Raw genomic sequence first — 23,289 nt, forward strand, 5'->3', positions numbered from 1 at the left:
AAATCATATTGAAATCGTATTGAATGTTGTACATTTTCCAGGTTTTTGTTCTGTTGTTTAACATTTTTTGACATGTATTAAATTGTTTTATATACATCTCCTTAACATTTTGAACATTTTTAAAAATATTTATTCAATATTTTATTTCCTCATTCATTTCTATGAGGAAATAGTCTTTAGTTTGTTTCATTTAGCAGACATGTTTATTCCCACTACCTTATATTTTTTAGTTTCTTAGTCTAATTTTCTGGGATCCATGTCGAAGTAAAATGTTGCTGTTCCTCAGAACAGATTATTGCTTTTTAAAAGGTTTTTTTCGGGTTGTGAGGGTGGGAAAATGTAGGTTGGAGGTCCAGAGGTCAGTTAGAGTATTGTTTGTGTTTATTGTTTGTACATTTAGTTGTATTAATTGTACTCTTTTTCACCTGTGTATTAGTTTAGGTTTTTGTACACTGTTTAAGTAATGTTTTGATATGTTTTGTGATATTGTGTTATGTCACTTGCCTTTTGATGATTAAGTGTAATGTATATGTACTTTTGGGAATGTAATGTTTTTTAGGGGTGGGTTTTCTGTTTTGTTTTACGAACGTGACCTATAGGCATTTGGATTTATCTTTTTATGTTTTTAAGGTATCTCTTTCAGGTCATAATAAACTAATATTATTTACTTGTGTTTCCTTTGTGAACACTTTTTCTGGCTTTTTCTGGGTCATGGATACTTTTGATTGAGTCTAGGTATCCCTATTGGAGTGTTTTTTTGTTTGCATTTTTGGGGGGGGGGTTTAAAAAAATATATTTTTCATGTTTTTGGTGATTTATACTTTTTAACTATGTGGATAAAGAAGATGATATGTAACCAGAGGACAGTAAGTCATATTTAATTTATTTGTGTTGGGTGGGAAATTTTATATTTTATTATTTGGATTTGTATATTTTATGTGTTGTAATTATTTTACATAACTGATTGAGTTTGTTCTTTGAGCTTTTTGGTTGGTGAGGTTTAGATTAGTTATATACATAATTATTATATATTATTAAATTATATCAGTCTCATTTAAGATTGGAGATTTATTTAATGTTTTGAATGATGTAAAAAAAGAATATGCTTAATATTTACATTAAAAAAAATTGTAATGTTGGTTAAGATAATGTTACACTTTTTAGGGAGTTTTGTAAGTTAATATTTATTTTAGATTATGCTGTTGGCTTTTATTGCTAAGTGATCTATTCCTTTATTGTTTATGAAGAGTTTTACTCTAAATTATAGCATGTCGTACATTCTTTTATTTATTTTTTGTTAAATTTAGGTGCAATTTGGTTTACAGATTGTGAATTCATACACGTTGGTAGCTTTGCTTTTTTTGTAATGCTACTTTAATAGTATATAGTGTAGGTTGGGTGCTGCTGAGTGTGGATTATAAGGAATTGTGCCATCCTTCCACTGTCTTGTTTGTTTTGGCTTCCTGTGCCAAGGTGTTATCATAGACATTCCACCATGGTATTTGGAAGTCTGCCAACCCAAGTATCTTTTAAATAATTAATTAGGGAGCTTCGTTTGTGTTTGCTTTGCTGGTAGTAAGGGCTTTCTATTAGTACATTGTAGTGTAGCTACAATTTTAGTTCCACAATTAATACTGATTGTTGGAGGTTCCCCATATGCTTTGATTGAAATTGTAGTAAGAGCTTTGCATGGCTGTGCATGGGTAAACTTTTAAAATGGTTTGATTCATGGCTTGTTCAAAGTATATGATTATTTTTTGTGGGTAGTACGTATTTGTTTTATGTTTAATGTGGTTTTGTAGTAAGTGCTAGTATGTTTATTTGGTAGTAGGGCATTTATAAAAAGGGAAATTTGTGTCTTTATATTCACCATATATAGCATACATCGGAAAAAATGGATTTGGACACATTTTGAAGGTCCCATGTTTGATAATGGCTTCGTTTTAGTAAGTTATCTGCTGTAGAAAAATATTAGTATTTGCCTATCATTGTTTAGGATGTCATATAACAACAAGGGATACTCGTTATGTGCCATTTTTAAAGGTTCACGTATTTCAATATCTTGGTATTTTCTAGGGGCAGGAGGGATATCACAGATTTCCTTTTTAGTTTGTGAAATTAAACGTTTTTAAGTGAGTATAGGTGGTAGGTGGCCTGTGATGTGTTTGGGGACTTTGGGGAGTATAGTCCATATGTATCAACATCCTGATTTGCGATTCTCAAATAGCGATTATTTAGAAATCGCTATTTGAGAATTGCAAATAGGGATGTATGTAAAAAATCGCAATTTTTTAGCGATTTCTTAATATTCCTTAATTGCGATTAGCAAATTGCGAATCGCAATTAAGGAATACTCTCCCATTCCTTTCTATGGGCCAGCAGGCCCGTAGGAATGAATGGGAAGTTATTCTCAATTTGCGATTCGCAATGTGAGAATCGTAAATTGAGAATAATTTCAAGGGTGCAAGGGTGTCATAAGGACACCCTGATGCACCCCTCAAATTTACATGTGTGCGTATATGGCATGGTTGTGCGCCACATGGCACCTCCACAAATGCCAAAAGGTGCATTTGTGAAAGAAATGGCAAATTACCACCAACTTCAAGTTGGACATACTTTGTCAACCACACACTGCTGTCAAGCCAGCCACCGAATGCGTGCGTTTGTGCTCCGCCAAAGCACACAAGCATAGAGATAAAAATGGAACAATGCACAGTAAGGACTCATGGAGAGCGAGCAATTGGAACACTTATATGACCAGAGTATCCCACTTTCACAGAATCCTTAATTGCTGCCTACATCTGACTGCAGAACACAAGAACAACTGCAACAAATAAAACTACACATGCTTGGAGAACTTTATCCCAAGGGCCAATTATTATCTATTGAACAGATATAGGCAACAGAGAATCAGACACCTTTAGACATACTCTTATATTTCTGTCTCAAAGCTGCACACAGAAATATATACCCCACATTCCCTGATCCTCCACCACTCCACTACACTTTGATGATAATACTGAAAACAGAATCTCCAAATTGATTCATCTTACTCCTCTATGCACCCATGCAGCCCAATTCACCATGCTGTATCCCTAGTGCCTGGGTCAAATAGAGCATCGAATTGGAGTCACAGCCTACTGATAATCAATGGAAATTCATGTTGCTTATAAATGAGTGCCTTGCCACCCAACCATAGTCTTAGGCTTATAAACACTAAGGGCCAGATGTAGGTGGCCAATTACCGGTCGGTAACGGCCGAATTCGGCCGTTACCGACCGGTAATTGGACTTTGAGATGTAGGAGCATGCTTTACAGAATCGGTATTTTACCGAATCTGTATTTACAGATTCGGTAAAATTACCGAGTCTGTAAAAGCATATGTAGGTAGCACATCTTTGAGTGCCGAATTCAGGTGTGCATGCACATGTGTGCATGCACACCTAGCCATGTGACAGACAGACATGCCCTTAGGGCATGTCTGTGTGCCACACGGCGCACATGCCTATTTTTGGGGTGCCAGAGGGTGTCAAAGTGACACCCCCTGCACCCTTGCTAAAATCGGTATTTACCGATTCTGTAATTACCGAATCGGTATTGCCCATTGATTCCTATGGGCTTCACAGCCCATAGGAATCAATAGGAAATACCGATTCGGTATTTCCAGATTCGGTAAATACCGAATCTTAAAGATTCGGTATTTACACATCTGGAAATACCTACATCTCCCCCCTTCATATTTACCACTTCTTAAATACCGAATCGGTAAAATTCGGTATTTAAGAAGTGGTAAATAAGAATTACCTACATCGGGCCCTAAATACACCAAATTTACTATACCCCAGAAGAGTTAAACAGACCTAAGTTCAGAGCACAGGTGTGGTGTTCCAAAAGCTACACTCCTACACTTGGCATAGTTTCGTACCTAGGTAGCCCGGTACTGGATGGCGGAGCTGCACACAATATCGGCGATGATTGGAGTCCCACTACCAAGCACACCCCTAATCACTGGGTTCGTGTACATAGTCAATCTACCAACAGAAGTCCACATACTCACCACTAAAGAACTTGTGGTGGCACAAAAACAGGTGGCAGTGCACTAGGGTAGGCAGGTAGTATTTATTTATTTTTTTATTACACTTGTATAGCGCGTAAATCACCCGAAGGTCTCAGAGCGCTTGTAGAAAAGACCCCTAGCAGAAACCCAGGTATGGCATGGACAGATCTAAAAAAGCCATGTTTTTAACTGTTTGCGGAATCTCAAGTAATCGGGTTCCGTCCTAAGCTGAAGGGGAAGAGAGTTCCAGGCTTCGGGTGCTGTTTTACTAAAGGCTCTGTCGCCATTTCTCACCGTGCGTACCCTGGGGACACTCAGAAGAGACTTGGTGGACAGCACAGTTTGAATTTGATCCGCTTTTGTATTGAAAGCCAGTGTAATGTTTTTAGGCAGGGTAATGACGGTGTGCGGGAGGGAAGATCAAGCACCAGCCTAGCCGCAGTATTTTGCAGGACCTGTAGGCGAGCCAACAAGGTGGAGTTTGTTGAAGCCAAAAGTGCGTTCCCATAATCAATCCTGCTGATGATGAGTCCCTGCACTAAGGGCATGCGTGCTGAGAGGGGGAGCCACTTAAAGATTTTCCTCAGACTACGCATAAGGCCATAGCTCGTGCCTACTACTTTGCTAATGTGATCAGACATAGACAATTTATTATCAATAATTACCCCAAGATTCCTCACTGAGGATTTGGGTGAGGGGCATGGACCAAGCGAAGCTGGCCACCAGTCATCAGACCAGATTTTGTCTGCCTTTCCAAACAGTAGGACCTCTGTCTTTCCTGGATTCATCATCAAAAAGTTCCTGGTCATCCAATCATGGATGTCAATCATGCAGTGTTTGAATCTCAGTTTAGTTAAATCCGGATTCTGATTAATGGTAACCCGTATTTGGGTATCGTCTGCGTAGGAGACGGTCCCAAAACTGTGTGTTCGAATGACCTTAGCAAGAGGGGATACATACAGGTTAAAGAGTGTAGGGCTCAATATGGACCCCTGTGGGACGCCCTTATTGTTTTCATAGAGGTTGGAAGAATGAGCGCCCACTTGGACCTTGGACCGTCTGTCGGTTAGGAAGCTTTTTATCCAGCCTACTGCGGGGCCCTCGACACCAATCTCAGCAAGACGTTCCAAAAGAATGAGATGCGAGATGGTGTCGAAGGCCGCAGACAGGTCGAGCAGAATCAGGATGGCAGACTGATTGGAATCAAGTGTCAATCTTATATTATCCACGACTTCTAGCAGGGCCGTTTCGGTGCTGTGGAATGCCCTAAACCCTGATTGTGAGGGGTCAAGAAGTTTGTTGGTCTCGAGATATAGTTTAAGATGTTTATTTATTTGGGATTCCAAGATCTTTCCAAACAAGGGAAGGAGTGAGATGGGCCGGTAGTTAGGAAGTGATTTAGGATCAGCTGAGGTTTTTTTTAGAATAGGTCTGATTACGGCCTCTTTCCAATGTATTGGGACAGAGGATTGAAGTAGGGACTGGTTTAAAGTTTTCGTGAGGGCCGGAATCAAAGCAGGAGCTATTTTAGATAGGATTTGTGGAGACGCAGGATCTCCCGGGGCCCCGGACTTCATTCGTTGTAAAATTGCCTCGACCTGTGTTTCAGTACATGGTGAGAATTCCCTTAATGTGGGAATGCCAGGATCGAAGTCCCCACAATTATTAGCGGGCGAGACTGCTGTCAGACAGGTAGAAGGCGACTGAGGAAAGCGTTTGTGAATTTCGTTAATTTTATCATGGAAGTATGCTGCCACAGACTCTACCCATTCTTTAGACTCATCAGGTGGCTGCTGGCTAGCCGAGGGGTTGGTGAAGTCTTTCACTATACTGTAGAGCTCTCTCTGTGAGTTCGACGCCAGAGAAATCCTATCACCAAGATAAGTTTTTTTGCCTCGGCAATTCGTTTCATATATTGTCTATGGGCGGTTTTATATAGATTCCTATCATTCAAATCTTTGGTTTGACGCCATTTTCTTTCAACCACTCTGACTGCCTGTTTGGTTTGTTCCAGCTCAGGAGTAAACCACGGCGAATTTTTCTTAGGAGGTATAGACACTCGGGCTGGAGCAAACGATCTAATGCCAGAACTATTGCAGTTTCCAACTCTCTGGCGGCTATATTAGGGTCAGTTGTATCCGCAATGACTGGAGGGGACAAGTGTGCAACAAAAGATTCTAAGGTTATTTTATTCCATGGTCTGCTCATTTTTACTTGAGTGGTTTTCCGAGGTTCGGACTGGGAACATAAAATATTAAATTTTATAACATAGTGATCAATCCATAGGACTGGATCAACCTTCCTAATTTACAGCCAATAATTGGATTTGTGATCCAGCATACTGCGAAGAACAACTTGACACATACTGGGAGACAATGATACCCACAAACAGATCTAAAGACATTCCTGCCCCTCAGATTGTCTTTTCTGCAACACCCTGAACCCCAACAAGTAACAGATCAACCAACTCACCTGCACGGCCTTCCCTGTGTCACATGCTGCAGCGTCAGAGGTTGTGTGGCTACTGGACTGAGGGTATTGTTGTTCTATACAATGACAAGGTTGTTTCAAAAGCATTTCCATGTCTTACATCTCAGATGCGACACTGAGGGCTATAATAATTTGGTAAATAAACTGAAAAGAACCACATAGTCATCACGATGTTTAGATCAATAGGTCCGAAAGGCAATTGTAAAGTAATAGCTGTCTTCACGTAAAATGTTATAGTTAATATAGTATTTGACATTAATTTAAAAAAAAAAAAGAATTTGGAATTTGTCTATTTTAATGAGTTAATTGTTAACTATATAGTAATACCTCAGTGGCAGGGGCCAAACTACCAGGATGTAGGGGTACAACACGTTTGTGTCCTTACCTCGCTACTGTTTATATTTGGATAACCTTTATCAGCAACAGATAAGTGATAATCACCCCCCCTTAAGATGAGAAATACCACATTTGCAGGCTAGCATGATGTGGACAACATAGTTTTGTGTCACCTAACATTGGTAGGACTACAACAGGCCATAAGTACATAGGTTGTATTTGCTAGTTCAAATGGTGTGCAAAATTAACAACATCAAAACTCAAACGAGTTGTAGGTAGAACAGTATGGATAGCCCACCAGTAGCAGGTACTTAGCTGCTCAGTCTCCAACCCAACTGTCCATCAAAGCCCAATTTTTATGCTCACATCACACAACATTCCACTCTTGCATCATCACGCAAGTGTGTGGAGGTTTTGCTTTGCACTTACGTTGTTTTCATAAGGGATGGTGATAATAATATACTTTCCCTATGTAACAGTAGTAGTTGATTAGCCGTTGGGGAGGAAATTGGGCATTAGGAAGTAAAACGATATGCTACGTATCCTAAAGACTAATAATACACAACTTATTGTATTTGGTATTAGCAGATTCCTGTTGGCCATCAATTTTATGAGAATGAAGAAAGGACTTAAGTTTTAACTATCTACTTGCACTAGAGCACTTTAGAATACAATCCTGTACTGTTGGAATAATCTGTTGGATACTTGCACATTGCATTTTATACTGAAGTACTCTATGAAAAGTAGATTTTTATTTATTTATTCAAATGATTTTAATACTAAGGTTAAAGGGTCAAGCTCTACATTGTAGTTTTATTTTTCAAATATGCCTTTTGTATTTTGCACTGTAGTAAAGATCCTTAACACCTTGGCTGCTTGAGTTCTTCTTCTGCTATGCTGGACCACATTAGAAACGGGTGTGGTCATGACGAGCTCAGCTCGTCATGAGCACACGAGAGGTGTACCTCATGATGAGCTGAGCTCGCAATGAGCACCGAAGGGGTTAAACTCGTGTGAATATAATTGTAAAAAATTGTAAAACCCATTTAGGTTGTTTCAAATGAAAGAATTCTTGAGGACTATTGTATTAGACTGATATAATGTATTTTTAACATTGTTTCTTCTTTTATGATTCTATGAATCGAATAAAGATGTTTTTGATTGAGTAATTGATTAGCATGGCAGTCTGCTAAGTGGGACATGTCACTGGTAAGAGTGGAATATGGGATGTCATCCTGGAGTTAGCTGGAAACAATTGGAGGCTGAGCACAGAAGCTATTGTGCTTCCGTTGGTGCTGTCCTTTGTACCAGTATACTTATATCAATACATTTTTAAGTTATCCAAGGCACCTGAAGTCTCTGTGTGCTACAAGCCTCAAGAGTGATGTGGGCGCGGGGAACCTCTAAAATCTTACACCCCAAACGACACCTAAACAGCATGCCCATTGGGCGGTGGATTGGGGTGGTCGTAAATCTCAATTTCATGAAAAAATGGGTCCCAAGATAAGGTACAGATCAACATCTCAAAATACAATCAATTAAGGAAGCAGAGACTCAATAAGTGAGTTCTATGGCAGAATTAGCAAATTTAGAAAGGTCTATTACCAACATTCAGAAGGTCCAATACAGATATTGTACTTGCAAATGCATAAAGTAATTGCTATGAAGGGTCTCAGCAATAAGACAATACAGAATAACAGGCAAAGTCAAGAATTGTTCCAAGTCCCAAATGAGAAGCAAAATTGGTAAGAAATCGGACAGCATTCCTAGTAGCATTGGAAAGTCATCTCATAAGAGTTCTGTCTCATACTTCAATTTGAGGATTTATATGAGAAGTCTTCTCATAGAACTAAATGAAAACTGGAGATACAAAAAAAACCTTGAACCAACATGAATGAATGCAATACAGCGAGCAGGCGGAAGGAACCTTGATGTGTGAAACATTACTCAACCCACGCTAGTGAATCTTCTTTGAGAAAATCATAATTCGTAAATAAATAAACATGATTTGCAAGATTTCGTGTTGAAAAATAATAAACAGTGAATGTGCAGGGTGAGACACATTTTGAACAAGATTGCGTTGAGGCCTAGCTGAGACCTAATTAACATAGGCCAAGAAAAGGCACTTTAACAGGTCACAGCAAAATCATTTCAAACGCAATAGCATCAGGTAAGTGTACACATGTAAATTCGAGTGTAGATTAGTATTCTGCAAGTTGTTATTACTGCACAAATAATATAAAATGTACAAAAACATTACATTAGGTTTAGTAGACAAAAGTGAGGAAGATGTTCCAAGATAAGGAATTCAAACATCTGTGTATTGTCTACAAACATAAGCTAGCCTATGGGAAGGAAAGCGATACAAAAAGGAATAGTGTTTGTGTTTTAGGTTGTACCTTTCAAAATTCTGTTGAGCTTTATGGTCACCACTCACTTCAAACTCTTGAGAGGGCCTACAATGGAAAGTTGATGCCATCAATATGACTGCCTCTAATGCGAAACTTTATGCAACCCTTGGCTCTTTTGTGGAATATTGTGTTGTTGGTAAATCTCCAGTGGAAACTGTTTGATTAGAAACTGGGCTTCACCTCTTACTGGGCCAAAGCACTGCATAAAGTTTTGATTTGTCTTTAAAAATTATTGACAGCACTTGAGTTCACAATGCTGGACTTCTCATACAAAAAAATGGATGGGCAAGCATGTTGTAAGGTCGGGCCCTAGGCCCTCATGCTATTAATGAGTGGAGACACAGATACACTGGATACTGGGTGCAACTGGCCCTGAGCACGTGCGCTCGGCCTCTTTTATTATAGCTGTGTCACCTGACCAGTGACATCAGTGGTGGGTGGGTGTTCAGTGTAATTACATCCTGAGCACTAGAATGCTAACTGTGACTCTGGGTCCTTACATCCCTCCCAAAATTGGTGAAAATCAAACCAAACGGGAAATGTCCAAAACCCTGTGGGGAAAAGAAAAACACCAAAAATATAACATTGGACTCATGATTTCAAACAAGTCTCTTTGGCTGCTTGCAGGCCGCAGGCAGTGTAGTTCCTGCATCCAGGACCAACAGTTCTCTGTGGCACAGTTCGTAGTTGTTCGGTGGGTCCATTCTTTGTCTGTGCTATCTGGACGTTGTTCTCAGCCCTGCCTTTGCTTCGCTCAATTGGTGACGATGGGTAGTTGGAGATAGAAATGGATGATATAGGTGTTGACTGTCTTCTGGCTTCTTGTCTCCATTCTGGCTTCGTGATGTTTCCGGGCAGGCTTCAATGTGTCTCTTGGCAGGTGAAGAGAGTAGGTGCAAACATCCTTCTCACTAGGATGCCCCTCTCGCCGGTGTTCTTCTCTCACCAGATGTGCGGGAGGACCTCTTTACCGGGCTTCCACTGGAGTGGTGTTTTCAGTCATGTTGCTCCACCATAGCCTTCGGGCTGTGAGCAGGGCGCTCCACGAGCCTCACTGTTGTGTCCTAGTTCCACCTGAAGATTGAGTTGTCGACTCTTTTCCTTGCTTGCGAGGCTTTCATCCCCATGGGTCCTGCAGACGCGTAGCTGTGGATCTGTCTCCCGTGCGGGACTTGCTGCCACCAGAGTCCCTTGAGGCCTCTGATTCTTGGGTTGCCACGTGCTGGTGTGAGGTGGTCAGTTCCTCAGCTTCCGGATGCCTGAGCACTCTCGCCATCCAATCTTCCGCTCAACCCCAGAGGAAGATGTCGCCAACAGTCCAGCTTGCTTTCTTCTGCGATCGCCATGTGGATGGATGGCTCGTAGGTAGCTGTCTTTGCTCTGCGCCGCCAGTGCTCTTGCCAGGGCTTATCCTCCAATGCACTCAGGTGTTCCAGTGCCTGTCACCTTCCTTCTTTCGCAGGGGTGGCTTCTTCTTGCGGTGGCAGCATGCCACTCTGATTTCTCCTTCCTTCTTCTTGCAGTGGCAGTGTGCCACTCTGATTTCTCCTTCCTTCTTTTCCAGTGGCGGTGGCCACTCTGATTTCTTCTTCCTTCTTTTCTCAGTGGCAGTGTCCACTCTGATTTCTCCTTCCTTCTTTTCTCAGTGGCAGTGGCCACTCTCCTCCTTCTCGCGGTGTAACCTGGCCCAAACTGCTTTCATCTTCTCTGGCCAGGATTCCTCGTGCAGCACGCGCACTCTGCACGTGTCCTACTGGTCTTGTCCTAGTCCTAGGACACTGTCTTCTTGTCATTCAACTCCCAGGGTTAGCGTTGCTACCTTCACTTCCTCTTTCAGTCGCCTCCATTACTAGTGAAGTTGAAGTTGGTTGGTCCATGTTCGCGGGCCGCGCCTTGGCTGAACTTTTTGGACCTCGTGCTGGTCCCTTCTGCCGATGTCCGGCAGGTAGGCTTCGTGGTGCGACCATCTGGCTGGTCGACTTCTTGGTGCGACCATCTGGCTGGTCAGCTTCGTGATTTGGGACCAGGCTGAGTGGTCAGGTTGCTCTTATGTTGAGTCTTCAATGCTGCGGGTTGTCTGCGCAACCATTCTCCTTTCATCGCAGTTGGATTGCTTTGGTGCGCATCAGGGTGCGCACTTCGTGTGTTCCTTGTGACTTGCTGCTTTGGGCTAGTGCTGTCGGCACTGCTGCGCATTTGTGTCATGCGGCTTTGCACTTCCTGGTGCCGGGTTCCAGAACCACCGTCGGTTCGTGTGGTGGTACTCCTGTCTTCGCCATACTGCTGCAGTGATGGCCTGTGGCCACCAGGCATCGCTGCCCTCTCTTCCGGCGTGACGTAGGTGCTTCTGGAGTGTTTCGCTTGGAGGGTTGCGTCACCACTCGGTTGACCTTCTTCTGGTCTTGCTTCTTCTGTTCGTTGCTGGTTGCGATCCTTGTGAACTTCTCTGGGCGCACTTGCTGCGTGCTTTGAGTGTGCTCTGAGGAGTTCTTGCACTCCTGTTCCTGGGGTGTTCTTTGCGATTCTTGAGTGTTCTTGCGCTGTCGCCTTTTACCTTCGCAGGCTGTTTGATGGCGTGGTGGTGTTCCGGTGTAGCTGCGTTTTGCGCACACTCTTGCACCTCCTGTTTAGTGCTGCCGTAGTCTGCCATCTGGGTGAGTGCTTGGCTGCTTCAGATACCCAGCAGTGGTGCTAGTGTCAGGCAGGCGCGAGCATGTGACCCTGTTGCTGCAGCTCTCTTCATGGCACACTGTTGCCTGTTAACCCATGCAGTTTTGCGCAGTCTTTATTGGGTACTCTCGCTCTGTTGCCTTTTTTCATTTAAGGGGGGTGCCATGCTGCTCTTTGGCCACTAGATGGCTCTGCAGACCAGGCAGCTTTCCACCTGATGTGTGTCTCGCTGGTCCCGGCCGGGTGTTGAGGAGCAGGTCCTGGAATGAAAAGCAGGCTTGGTCAGGCCACGGGACACGAACTAGCCAGGGAAGGTGGAAGATGTCTTTATTGTTTCTCCCTGGCAGGCGTGGGTGCACTTGCGCTTACACCCAGGGCTCTTTAGCTGGGTGTTTCTTGTTCACTGCCACATGGGGGTCCTTGGGGTTAGAGGAGACGGAGGGCAGCCCGAGGCAGTTGCCGTCTCCAGCCCCCTTGCCGCTTCACGCTTTCCCCATCGGGCCGCAGCATTGGCAATCGGTGGGGAGGGTTCATTTGGAGTGTCCTTGGTCCGGATGCTGCCTTTGTTCTTTTGTGCCCCGCCGCCTCAGCTTCATTCCTCACATGCTGCGCGGTGGGTAGAGGTGTCGGCGCTATTGTCTGGGCTGCTCTACCTTTGGCCACACACACCGGGGCAGCCGCCTCTGTTACGCTCAGTGGTGAGGTGAGGCAGGCTTCCCTGTAGTGCGGTGAGTTTCCTTTACCTGAGCTGCGCCGGGGGTGCTGGCGCTGCTTTTCCGGCTGCAGGCCGGACGCTGGTTCCTCGTTTCTCCACCCCGCCGCCGCAGCCTCACACATCACACGCTGCGCGGGGTGGGGAGGTGTTGGTTTGTTGCGGGTGGGCTCCGCTTTCTTTACTAGGGGCCCAGCAGCTCTCCTCGCGCTGCAGGCTCATTCACCCCACCGCCGCCGCAGGTTCAGTCACGCTACACGGCAGGGCAGTGGTCGCCTGCAGGTGGGCTCCGCTGGTCTTGCTTCATTAAGGGGGGCAGTAGCCAGCGCTACTTACTCAGTTTAGGCACAGTTAATGTTTATAGCGGGTGGGCTCCGCTTTACATGTGTTCTCGGCGGCGCTAGCTGGTGGCCGCCATTATCGCGGTTGTGACCATTGCGGGTGGGCTCCACTTTCGTTATCGGTCACAGGCATGGGCTCACATTCAGCCAATGGGCCACTCTCGCCACGCCGGTGGGCTCCGCGAGGGCTTCGCCATTGGTGGTGCTCAATCGCGGCTGACAGGGGTGGGCTCCGGTCGGTCTTCTCTCTTCACGGCGGGGTCTCTGTCCTGCGGCCGACACGGGTGGGCTCAGGTCGGTTTGCTCTTTCCTTCGGAGCACCGCCACGGCAGGGCGGGTCACGGCAGGCCCGAGAGGTGTGGGGTGGGCTCCCGGTCACCTTCTCATTCTCCTCCAGGCCCGGGGCTCGACACACGCCCCGCGGGCCTCTCGGCGGCCGGCTTCTTTCCTAGGGGGTGTGCCTTCGCTGCTGGCAGCTCTCTTCCCCTTTTCCATCAAGTTTTCTTTGAGCTGTGGCACGCATGGGCACAGATTCCGTCCTCGTCGCCATTATAAGGTCGGGCCCCAGTCCCTCATGCTAGTAATGAGTGGAGACACAGATACACTGTATACTGGGTGCAACTGGCCCTGAGCACGTGCGCTCGGCCACTTTTATTATAGCTGTGTCACTTGACCAGTGACATCAGTGGTGGGTGGGAGTTCAGTGTAATTACATCCTGAGCACTAGAATGCTAACTGTGACTCTGGGTCCTTACACATGTCACTTAGTATTTTTTAATTTGTGGCTGCTTCAACTACAGTAAAGTACTACTTTTTTATGTGATAACCCCTAATATTATCGTGAACTGTTTATTAACCTTTTCACAAATGTAATTCTATGTCTCAACCTAAAAAGAAGTAATACACACAGTACCGTCTCTTACACAGATCTGTTCGGAGGGTGTGGTCATGATGACGTATTAGTAAAATAGCTATGCAGTGGCTCCGCCCCAACAAATATTGATGCCAGATTACTGTAGATAGGAGGCCCCTGCATCACACGGGAGAGCACTATGATGCTACACATCTGGGGGAGGAGGGCCAGTTTTGAGGCCCGGGACAGCAGAGGAGAGGGACTTCAGCCACAGTGAGCCTCTGTTACAACACAATGGTGTGCCCCAGTCTAGCTTTCAAGACTGCTGGGGCCTGGCTCCCTGTACCATTAGCGGCCTCCGCATAGATGCAGGACTTCAATCAAGGACATTTATAGAGCGCACTACTTACCCGGAGGGTCTCAAGGCGCTTGGGGGGGGGGGGGGGGTGCTGCTACTGCTCGAACAGCCAGGTCTTGAGTTTCTTCCTGAAGGAGAGGTGGTCTTGAGTCAGGCGCAGGTCGGTCGGGAGGGAGTTCCAGGTCTTGGCGGCCAGGTGGGAGAAGGACCTTCCTCCTGTTTTCGTTCTTCGGATGCGGGGGACGGCGGCGAGGGCGTGACTGGCTGATCGGAGGTGGCGTTTGGGAGCGTAGAAGTTGATGCGGTTGTTGAGGTAGCTCGGGCCTTGATCGTGTAGGGCTTTGTGTGCGTGGGTGAGGAGACGGAAGGTGATTCTCTTGTTGACGGGGAGCCAGTGCAGGTCTCTCAGATGTCCGGAGATGTGGCTGCGTCGGGGGATGTCGAGGATGAGTGTGGCTGAGGCGTTCTGGATCCGCTGGAGTCTCTTCTGGAGCTTGGCGGTGGTTCCGGCGTAGAGGGCGTTGCCGTAGTCCAGTCGGCTGGTGACGAGGGCCTGGGTGACCGTCTTCCTGGTCTCGGTGGGGATCCACCGGAAGATCTTCCGTAGCATGCGCAGGATTTTGAAGCATGACGAGGAGACGGCGTTGACTTGTCTGGTCATGGAGAGGGAGGAGTCCAGGATGAAGCCCAGGTTGCGTGCGTGGTCTGTCGGTGTGGGTGCGGTGCCTAGGGCGGGGGGCCACCAGGAGTCGTCCCAGGCGGAGGGCGAGGAGCCCAGGATGAGGACTTCCGTCTTGTCTGAGTTCAGTTTCAGGCGGCTGGTCGTCATCCACTCGGCTACATCTTTCATCCCCTCGTGAAGGTTGGCTCTGGAAGCGGCGGGGTCGTTGGTCAGGGAGAGGATCAGCTGGGTGTCATCGGCGTAGGAGATGATGTTCAGGTTGTGTTGGCGTGCGATGGGCGCGAGGGGGCTCATGTAGACGTTGAAGAGGGTGGGGCTCAGCGAGGATCCTTGAGGGACGCCGCAGATGACTTCGGTGGCCTCTGACTTGTACGGTGGTAGACGGACTCTCTGTGTTCTTCCGTCGAGGAAGGAGACGATCCATTCCAGTGCCTTCTCCTGAATTCCGACGTTGCTGAGGCGCTGCACTAGGGTGCGGTGGCAGACAGTGTCGAATGCCGCGGAGAGGTCTAGGAGGATGAGGGCCGCTGTTTCTCCGTTGTCCATCAGGGCTCGGATGTCATCGGTGGCAGCGATGAGGGCGGTCTCGGTGCTGTGGTTGGCTCGGAAGCCAGACTGTGAGGGGTCGAGGGATCCATTTGTCTCGAGGAAGGCGGCCAGCTGTTTGTTGACGGTCTTCTCGATGACTTTGGCTGGAAACGGGAGGAGCGAGATGGGGCGGTAGTTCTTGAGTTTGGTGGGGTCCGCTGTTGGTTTCTTTAGTAGAGCGCTGAGTTCGGCGTGCTTCCAGCTCTCCGGGAAGGTGGCGGTGTCGAAGGAGGCATTTTTGGAGCCCCAGACTGACAGTGAGAGGCATTTTGAGGTTGCAACTGTTTGAAGAGCATAAGATGAGTAGCGCATAGCGACCGAGTGGATGTGGGCCCCTGGTCCATGAGGCTTTTTATTGATGGTTCCATAAGAGCTGTTTTCTCTGCATATTAAACACTTCACAAATTGTTCTTACTCTAACCAAGGTTGTGTTTACAATTGTCCTCCATCTTGCACCGAAGTCACAAACTATTACATGTTAACTGTTGTTGGTTTTCTCGGTCTAAATAAATAATTGAAAGACTCACACTAATAACAGAGAACGTTCCCAAATACGTTTTCTCCTCCTGTACCTAACTAACGACATTTCAACTGTCCCAGGCTATTGCTATACACTTTATCATTTGAATTGCCTGAATTAACTGTGAGAATGTTTGCAGACCCAATGTAGTACTAGCATGAGAGAAACTTCAAATGTATTCTGTACCAAAATGTTTCTTCTTGCCCGTTCCCTGTTGGTGCACATCCTGAGAACCATGTACAATGTATGAATGGCTTTGTCTAAAGTCCTATAAAAGGACAAGTAGATTTCTGGGTTTAGAGATCCCTTTCCCCCACCGTTAGAAGGCGAACCCATGCCAGAGCATACTTAGAACTGTACTGAGTTCTTTGTACTTATGATTTGTATACTTTGCCGCTGAGTACCTATGGCATGTTTTCTGTAATCTGCCTATTGATTCTTTACATAAAGCTTTGAAACAACACCCCTTATATGTCATTCTTACAGGAATGGTTAATACCAGCTACTGAGCTTAATCAGTTGACTGAAAGTTACGGGTCCATTCAGGGAGCATCAAAGTTCGTATTGAGACTACTTCACTCTCGGTCCTAGCTATTGGCATGCCCCATGAGTTGGATTACAGGATACGTTTGCGCTCTGCAGGGAGGCCCTATTTGGTCCTGTGCCCCATATTTTAGGACTATTAGGGTGGGGATTGGCACCTCTTAACCTGCCAAGTGGGAGATATGACAATGATGATCCCTCCTAAAGAAACCATCTGCCGACCCAGCAGAACCGAAGAACTACCGGCCCACCACCCTGCTCCCCTTTCCGGTGTAGGTTCTCGAAAAGCCAATCAGCCAGCCACTCGCCAAACACCTAGAACACAACAACCTCCTGGACCCCTCCCAATCCAGATTGTGAGCCAACCACAGCACTGAGACAGCCCTGATCGCAGCCACCGACGACATTAGGGTCCTCTTGCACCGCAGTGAAACAGCAGCCCTCAACCTCCCGGACCTGTTGCCACCTTTGACACTGTCTCCCACCACAACTTGATCAACAGACTCCACCACATCGGAATCCAAGGAGACACCCTCAAATGGATCACCTCACATGTCACCAGAAGGACTCAGAGAATCCGCCTCCCACCGTTCGACCTCAGAACCCAAGAAGACCATCTGTGGTGTTCCACAAGGACCCTCCCTCAGCTCCATCCTCTTCGACACGTACATGACCCCCCTAGCCAACACAATATGATCGAACAGTCGTAACATCATCTTCTACGCCAATGACACCCAGGACATCATCTTGCTGTCAGGAGACTAGTTCACCATCAGAGCCAACTTCCAAAAATTATGAAGAATCTTCATTGACTGGATGAAGGATAACTGCCCCAAGCTCAACACAGACAATACAGAAGTCTTTTAAAACAACACCTCGCCATGGAACAAGGTGACCTTAACCAACCAACCTGTGATCTACCTCCCTCTTCCTCGCAGATGGCCCCCGGATCCGCCGATCCAACAGCAGAGGCGCTCCTTCTCTCAAATGGTGGCCAAAGCCTGGAACAACCTTCTCCTGCATCTTAGGCGCTCCTCATCACTACGCAAATTTAGGAAATACCCGGCTGTTTAAATTAACAGAGCACCGCGAAGCACCACAGTGCCTTGAGACCCTCATGGGTTATTTGCCACACTTTATAAATCTTGATTGATTGCTTCATAGATAATGTATTGGAGCAGGTCTGGGTCCGAGGGGATCCTCCAAATCGTAATGCAAAATAGGGTCAAAGCTTTCCCACTGAAAGAAATGGGGGCCCTATGTAAAATATGACGGTTCGGGGAACAACATGGTTGGGACCTGTCCTTGTGTGGAAGTAAGTAAAACAACAAACAAACTAATGAGTTTCGCATTGAAGATGTACCAGCTTTTCTGAACCCCTATAATGACTATATTGAATTTTAGGTATGTAGGCCCCCAGAGTGCCCTTAAAAACAAGGCAACCTTTCGGGAACACTGCAAAGAGGGTTGTAGAGCTATATTTAGGATTGTTGGGGAGGGCTTGTCTGAGCCTGGTGGGGTCCCACTGGGACCCCCCCCATCTCCCCAAACAAGAAGACATCTGGAGGTGGTCTCTTGGTCTATCTGAACAAAGCAAGGCCCGCAACCCGAACTGGTGAAATCACGTAAACAAGAATCTGCTGTGCAGGCTGCAGATACACAGCCCCCAACCATGCCCTTGACAAAGCCCGATCTCTTGTAGAGCTTGTGCATTTTTAAAACAGAACTTAAAGCTGGGTTGAGAGTGGACACAGACAAACGCCTGGCTCGACTGGGAACCGACCTTGGTGCTAAGATCCAGGAGCTCTGGTGGACCAGCAATTGTAGGACACACTAGCGAAACTTGAAGACATTGATTAACACTCCTGCTGGAAACATCTTAGAATTATAGGCCCGGTAGGGGACATTGCTGTCTTCAATCTGGAAGCTTCTGTAGTGGGCATATTGTTCGCCTTGTTGGAAGATGAATGTCAGATGCAGATGAACATATCTTTTTGGCTAGACTTTTGGAAAGGAATGAAAGTGATTCTACATCATGCATAAGCTGCAGCTATTGGGTCTCTCGTCTTTGGTAAAAGTGGCCCTGACCTACCTGCCTGGAAGACAGCCACGAACAAATAGGGCTACCCAATGGGTTTTGCAGCCTCTCGATGTTGCCCAAGGAAGCGAGTGCAGCGATGAACTTCTAAGCATCCAAGGAGATACTGAACTGATAACGTTGGTGGGGAGGAGTCTTGGCTTTTGGTGCCTCTTTCTTTTTCTTCTACTCCTATTCCTTTGGCTGTGTGTTGAGGGCCTTGCCTGTGGGAAAGGGCCTGGGTGTCGTAAGAGCACAAGGGAGGGAGGATGGAATGAGGGAGCGATCAAAACCTCAGCTGATCTTGGTTGGCCCGTGGGCTTGGAGGGGCCCAAATTAGTCTCTTCACCATTAATGCTTAACCCAGTGCAGGAGCAGTGCCCTTGGCTTGCTGAAATTTGCACTACCAAAAGAGAGTGCCAGCGTTACACGCAAATCTGGCACTGGATCACTCATTGGCATCTTCTGCTAGGCAGCCCTTTAGGAAAAGACAACTTTTGAGACACATTTACCTAAACTATAGGCACCAGGGGCATAATTTCAAACCTAAACTAGGTACTAGTTGCAGATAAACCACCAAAATCTTGGAAACACAACAAGGAATAGTAATGGATACTGGGTAGACTGGTCACAAATAAGAAGTGGAAAGGACTCCGCAGGGACTGCACTACAAATTTTGGTATGGGTGGTACTATACACCCCTCCACCTTCACCTGATGTTTCCTAATCCAAAGCTGAGATGCTGGAATGGTATGAGCGCTTTGCTGCACATATGGTGGTGGTGTCCAGAGATTCGTTCTTTCTAGGAGGAAGTGTCCAATACCATTAGGGAAATGTTGGGGTACAAATTTCCGAATTATCAAGAGGTAATGCTCCTGGGCCAGGATCAGGAGGCTGTTAAAGAAATGGCTAAGTGCCAGTGGCACATGGTATTGCAGTGTCTAGGGCAACTGGTGGGAAAAAGAAACACCCCCGCTTTCTCGGTGGTTCCACAAAATCTGGCCCATCCTAGCTTTTGAACGGTCAACTTGTAACCTTTATATTTTGTAGGTAAATGGACGCTGGTATACAAGGTACTGTGTTGAGGCTTTCCAAATATATTGCTTTCCCCACGCTGGAAACACTGGGATGTTTTGATTCAATCTGCTGGTAGGATAATCTATTGTGTTGAAGCTTTCTAAATTTATGTATGAAGATAATGGCATTTTACTGTTTCAAAAGGATTTGCACTAAATTTAATAAACAGAATTCAGAATGCAGAAAAAAAAGAAAAAATATCTATTTATATGGCAGAGTATATGTAATTCATCCTTGACTGGGATGTTAACACTGATTTTACTCAATTTAGATTATATCACATTGAGACACTTTGGACAATTTAAGGTGGGCACTCTTTGCAAAAAAAATATATTATTACGCAAAACCTACATACAACACATAGCACAAAGTAAGTGTATGAATAGTATCCATATGTAGACCTTAAGTTTGGCACAGTACAGAAAAAACATCCATCAATGCAAACGTGGCGTTTACAACCCACAGGTATGCAGGGAATGCCCTAGCGTTTCCTGATTATCCTCTCATCTCGTCACTCATCATATCCCAAACCCCTGCGGTTCCACCAGGCCTCCCACACTTTTTCCCACTTTCAGGGACTATCTCTGGCTTTGTATATTACTTGTTCTGTCCCCTGGCACCAGTCTAGGTCCACCTCCCAGTCCACAACCTCCGAGGGGGGGGGGGGGCTGTAGCGCCCCAAGCCCTGGCGATGTTCCTCTTAGCTACCCCACTGCCAATCGCAACCAGATCTCAGTATATCTAGGTCATGTGGTTTCCCCAGTAATCCCCAGGAACAGCCATTTCGCATCCAAGGGCACCTCCACCCATGTGACTTGAGGCATTAATTCAGTTGTTTTGACCCAGAACACCTGTTTGTGCGGGCATTCCCAGAGACTGTGAAAAAAGGTACCCTCATCTCGACATCCCTTCCTACAAAGCAACTCTATCAATTCCATACAGTAGTGTCTAGTAGGTGTCTGAAATGGGCGTGTATAGCCATCTCTCATGGGCTCTGGAAAGCCTCTGCCTAGTCTTCATCGTCCAAGTTACCCACATCCACCTCCCATGCCTTCCTCGGAGACTCAAGTGGGTCAGGAGCATTGTTGATCAGTTTGTGATAGATCATTGACACAGCTTGTTTGGAAGTGCCTTAAAGACAAGGTCCTCTAGGGGGGAGGACTCTGGGAGTTGTTTGCCCTCTCGAATATGGCATCAGAGTGCATGGCAGAGTTGCAAATATCGAACGTGTTCGGAGTCTGCTAATTTGTATTCTCAGCGTAGGTCTGCAAATTTGATAATAGCCTGGTCTCTCCAGAGATTGCCTAGATGTTCGATACCAAGCAGCCCCCAGGCCCTAAAACCTCTGAGCTCCCCCCACCCCCCACCTCGGACAACAACTGGCTGTACCACAGTGGTGTAATTCCAGTGATTCTCGCTGCCCAGACTAGGAATCTTGTAGCATCTCTCCAGACCTCTACTGTCATCATTGTATGTTGTGGTATGTCTCTGTCCCTCTCTGCCCCATAGAGGAAAGCTTCATAGATCTCACTGCCTCTCTATCTACACTGTACGCACGGTTCCAGCTGTCAGAGAAGACCCCGTCGTTAATCACTATGAGTTGTGAGGCCTAGTAGTATTTCAGAATGTTCAGGATTGACAATTCACCATTGTAGATCCCTCTTTGGATATGGACCAATGCTATTCTGGGGGCCCTCCCCACCACAATAACCATCGAAACTCATGATCTATTTTTCAAGATGGGCTCTCTTGCATGAAGATCAGGTTTCAGCAGATCATGCTGATCTTGCTCTAATGATTAGGTTTTAAGATTGATGAACTCTGTTGAGAATAACGTTATTGTTAGTCTTGTAAAATCTCTTAATGCCTTTATATGCAATATCATTTCAATACTGTTGAATCATGTGCCTACATATTTTTTTTAAATATATCACTAAACCACGTTCTTAGTTGTTATGAAATTGCACGTAGACTTACCATGATTTTCACAGATGGTCAACTTTCCACTCCAGTGGCCATTGGGCAGGCAGGTCCTGACAGCCGAGCCCAGCAGCTCATAGCCTGAGTAACATTCGAACGTCATTGTGCTATTCACCTCGTAATGAGGCTCTTTGGGATGGAAAAATCCATTATCAAATGTTGATGGACGCAGGCAGGTCACCCCTACGACAGGTAACAGAAAGACTTTCTTGGTCACATGATTCTTGTGCCCCACGAATCACACATAGCAATCCTGCATGGCATCCAATTTTGAAACGTTTGAAAGACAAGTGTACACTATACCACAAACATCAGTGAGGATCTAGAGTGTCTAATGTGTCATATTCAGAAAACTAAAGAACTGAGAAATCGCAAAGCGAGCTAAAGCCTTATCATGAACTCCAAACCAACGCCAACTCTATTTGAGCATACAATCGTGATCTTGGTTTGTAACAAAAATCCGAGTAAATAACAAATATGGGCAGGTGTATTTAAAAACAGATTTTACACAAAACCACGCAGGACAAGGCTAGCAAGTCAGAGAGAAAATGATCCATATGTGTAACCCATTGACAGCCGTCTGTGGCCCCCTAACTGGGAATCAAATAAGAATAAATGGTAAACAAGTAAAAAAGAGTGAGTTTAAAATCTACATAGGTTCGATTTATTATAGATCTTTATATGCAGTTATTTTAGTTCCCATAGCAAGATTTCCAGTGATTACCTGTTTTTATTTATTTCTTGTTATTGTTCACAAAAGTCTGTAGCTGTTTCCAGGAATGTGTATACTGCTTTAGATATTTTTTACAAATTGTAAATTGTGAACCCTGGGTTGCTTTTAAGGGACTGTAAAAAATGGGGCCACGGAATTTGGATTTACGGACTTCCTTCTCTGTTTCTGAGCATTTTAGTCAACAACTAAATCAAATCACAGGAAAGGAAAACTAGAAAAAAAGAGATATGTGAAACTTTACAATGAGCATGCAATAAGTAAATATATGTTCTCAATCAAAGGGAATAAGGTATTAAATTGGATATAAAAAGCTCTGTAAAGGGTCAATAACAGTCTGTCTCCAACTGCTTAATGTGTAATATTCAGAAAACTAAAGAACTGAGAAATCGTAAAGCGAGCTAAAGCCTTATCATGAACTCCAAACCAACGCCAACTCTATTTGAGCATAAAATCGTGATCTTAGTTTGTAACAAAAATCCGAGTAAATAACAAATATAGGCAGGTGTATTTAAAAACAGGTTTTACACAAAACCACGCTAGACAAGGCTAGCAAGTCAGAGAGAAAATGATCCATATGTGTAACCCATTGACAGCCGTCTGTGGTCCCCTAACTGGGAATCTAATAAGAATAAATGGTAAACAAGTAAAAAAAGAGTGAGTTAAAAATCTACATAGGTTCGATTTATTATAGATCTTTATATGCAGCTATTTTAGTTCCCATAGCAAGATTTCCAGTGATTAGCTGTTTTTATATATTTCTTGTTAATGTTCACAAAAGTCTGTAGCTGTTTCCAGGAACGTGTATGCTGCTTTAGATATGTTTACAAATTGTAAATTGTGAACCCTGGGTTACTTTTCAGG

The 23,289-nt window shown here is 45.2% G+C and overlaps 1 protein-coding gene across 2 annotated transcripts in view; it reads right to left on the reverse strand.

The window, feature by feature from the left end:
- The window catches only part of LOC144822280 (complement factor B-like), an 827,973-nt gene that overhangs the window by 699,308 nt on the left and 105,376 nt on the right, over positions 1-23,289 (reverse strand). For both annotated transcript variants that reach the window (XM_078679607.1, XM_078679606.1), the window contains exon 3: positions 21,693-21,878. In XM_078679607.1, coding sequence (XP_078535733.1) covers positions 21,693-21,878 — 186 coding nt within the window. The remainder of the gene's footprint in view (positions 1-21,692; positions 21,879-23,289) is intronic.

The sequence above is a fragment of the Lissotriton helveticus genome, chromosome 3_1 (genome assembly GCF_964261635.1).
Source record: "Lissotriton helveticus chromosome 3_1, aLisHel1.1, whole genome shotgun sequence".
Taxonomy (NCBI): Eukaryota; Metazoa; Chordata; class Amphibia; order Caudata; family Salamandridae; genus Lissotriton; species Lissotriton helveticus.